Source organism: Limulus polyphemus, unplaced genomic scaffold (assembly GCF_000517525.1).
Source record: "Limulus polyphemus unplaced genomic scaffold, Limulus_polyphemus-2.1.2 Scaffold2025, whole genome shotgun sequence".
NCBI lineage: Eukaryota > Metazoa > Arthropoda > Merostomata > Xiphosura > Limulidae > Limulus > Limulus polyphemus.
This window is the reverse complement of record NW_013667635.1, coordinates 196185-199185: the sequence shown is the minus strand read 5'-3', so window position 1 is coordinate 199185 and position 3001 is coordinate 196185. Positions and strand designations below refer to the sequence as shown.

Sequence of the window (3001 nt, the reverse complement as noted above, 5' to 3'; positions counted from 1 at the left end):
AGAACATGAACATCTACATCTGTAACTACAGAGCATGAACATCTCCATCTGTAACTACAGAGCATGAACATCTCCATCTGTAACTACAGAGCATGATGACCTTCATCTGTAATTTCAAAGTAGGAAGATATCCATTTATAACTAAAATACAGCAAGATCTCCCTCTTTAACTACAAAACAGGAATATCCACATCTGAAAGTACAAAACTGATAAAAAAAATTTTTTGCAGAGTATGACCTGAACTTAATATTTGGTGATTCACCCAGTCTAAGAAACCTAATAAATGAAATGGAAGATTTTAGTAGAGCAAGCTCAAACACTGGACAAATATTTTTGAGACCGACAGATCTGAACATCATTACCAAAAATGAAAGACTAAATCTTTTCATAAGTGTAGGTTTCAGTAAATGTAACATTTTAGATTGTAAGCAGTCGGTAACATAGTCAGTATAGAAATCATGTTGTTAGTGACATACTCTGGAGCCAAAAGCACATATTTTGCACGATGAAAGTACATATGATAAAAAATATATTCATTTCAATCACACATTTTTATCTTTAACGTTCTTAGCTATGTTATTAACTTTACCAAATTTCTCATCAGCCACTTTATTATTTTCTTTTAATCTAAATATGCTTAGAAATTTGCATTTTAGTAACATCTCACCTAAACATCGTAAAGACAACGTTATCCAAAAATGACTAAACAAGTAATGAAATGACTGTCATATGATTTGAAATGACATAAATGGTTATTTCCTCTACCAACTGGTGTCTAATCATCATATTAATCTAACATGAACTTTGTCGCACTCAAGTTTTGAACTTTTGTCAACACTTTCCTCAGCAGATAATGATGTAATTCAAAAAATTAATTACTGACCTTTAAACTGGGAAGTCTTATAGACTTTAGCATATTGATGCTAAATGCCACGCCCAAAATGTCTTGAAGAATCCATGAATAACTGGTCAGAACACAAAATATTGTTTCACTAGTCTAGCAGACACATAAGAGGTTTCTTCAAAAACATATAAATTATTTGTAATAACTTATGCTCAAAATATGAAAATTAAGATTGCTCATGTTTAAATTTCCCGTAATAGTACTTCTATGTTTTTGATTATCACATTATTTACACTTGAATTTTTTTTTAACAACTACCAAAAAGTTATAGTAAATGTGTACAAGCAATATAGTTACAAGAACAGTGCTTCATCAATGTAATGAACCACTACAAATCAAACTTCACAAACTGAAAGATGTCAATATCATTTTATTACAGTCATTCCACCATCAATGAAGTCTGAAAAAAGGTGTATTAATATATGCCTGTATTTAGCACTATTATTCTATAAAAAGATAATATTTCAATCAGTGATTTTCTAATCCTCCACCCTCCAATGTTTTGATAGTGAGTCTGATAGCAGATATCTGGTTTTATACTCTTGTTTGCACCTCAGCTGTAGCATAATGGGAAACATTTCATTAGGACCAGTTCTTCACAGTATGATTTTTAAACTTACAGTTGTCAGGGTTAACACGTTTTCATCAGAAAGAAATTCAAGAATAATTTCCAACATTTTTCAAGATTATTTTCATGAATTACAAGAATTATTTCCCAATTTTTATAGAATAAAATTGGTGATCAATAACTATATAAAATTATATTTAAAACTACAATCTACGATTGTCATTAATATAAGTTATTTATTTGCATAGGGTTAAGCATACAAAATAATTGTCATCATAAATTTAGCATTATTATTCTGTAAAAAAAAGGTAATATTTCAATCAATGATTTTCTAATCCCTCACCCTCTACAGGCTCAGTCAAATCAGACAAGTTCATGACACCAAATCGACCTTTATCATTTTAATACTATTACTTCTAATATGTTCTGTGTACTTCCATGAAATTTTGCAGGCTTTCAGTAAGCATTAAGTCTTTTGTAGACAAAAAAAAATCAGAATTTTTAAATAAGTATTTTCACTAAACATTTCTCTGTGAATATATGGAGTCAAGGTATTGACTGCTCTAAGTGCAAAGTGATCTGTGAATATATGGAGTCTAGGTATTGACTGCTCTAAGTGCAAAGTGATCTGTGAATATATGGAGTCTAGGTATTGACTGCTCTAAGTGCAAAGTGATTTTCATGGTAAGATTGAGAATACCTTTCTTCACCTGAAAATTGTCAAATTATAATTGCCCAATCTCTGATACCTCTTAATTAAATTTCACTATTTTTAGTAGAATTATACACTTTATCTGTTATTTTCACTACCCTAACTACACACGATGTTGCTTCATATTCACCATAAGAAAATAGGAAATAGATCTAAATTACCCTTTTTTTCTTTGTAGAATGACTTCAAAGTGTAACATGAGACTACATTTTTTTATCCTAAATAAGTTAAATTATGTAACAATATACATTGTTTATACTTAAATTTTATTGTTTTCTTGCCCCTGGAACCATGTCTAACTAATAATCCTGCCACACATGTTTTAAATCACTTGGAAAACATGTAGCTTATGTTCGAATTTCAAATTACATAAGGCACAGGCAACTCATGAGCTGCTTGCGAGTGCACCTTGTTAATTATGTTTTTATTATAATTTTTTTTATCTTGCTGATCTAACCTTATCTAATGTAATAAATTTCTAATCATTTAATTTTGGTTACTTTTATAGTAATAAATATAGAATACAAATGAAAAAACAAGAAATATAATACCATCATCTTTTGTTTTTGTTGTCGACTGTCGATGAAACTTAACCCTACTTTTACTTTTCTGTACTATAGGTACTACTACTACTACTACTCTAAATAATTTTTTATTTAATCAAATAATGCAACTAAGAACACAGAATAATAACACATAAAAAGCGGATAATATCTAATAACTATCATAATTTTCGTGTTTTTCCCACTATGAATAAGAGCCGTTAAAAATTAATCTAAGCTTGTCGATGTGTTTCCTTTGGGAATAAAATTTGAA

General features: G+C 29.4%; 1 protein-coding gene across 1 annotated transcript in view; it reads right to left on the bottom strand.

The window, feature by feature from the left end:
- Positions 1 to 3001, bottom strand: part of LOC106465704 (signal peptide peptidase-like 2B) — a 34256-nt gene that overhangs the window by 17056 nt on the left and 14199 nt on the right. The window contains exons 8-9 of the mRNA XM_022393626.1: positions 2347 to 2368; positions 885 to 998 (exon numbers count right to left, since the gene is read on the bottom strand). Coding sequence (XP_022249334.1) covers positions 885 to 998; positions 2347 to 2368 — 136 coding nt within the window. The remainder of the gene's footprint in view (positions 1 to 884; positions 999 to 2346; positions 2369 to 3001) is intronic.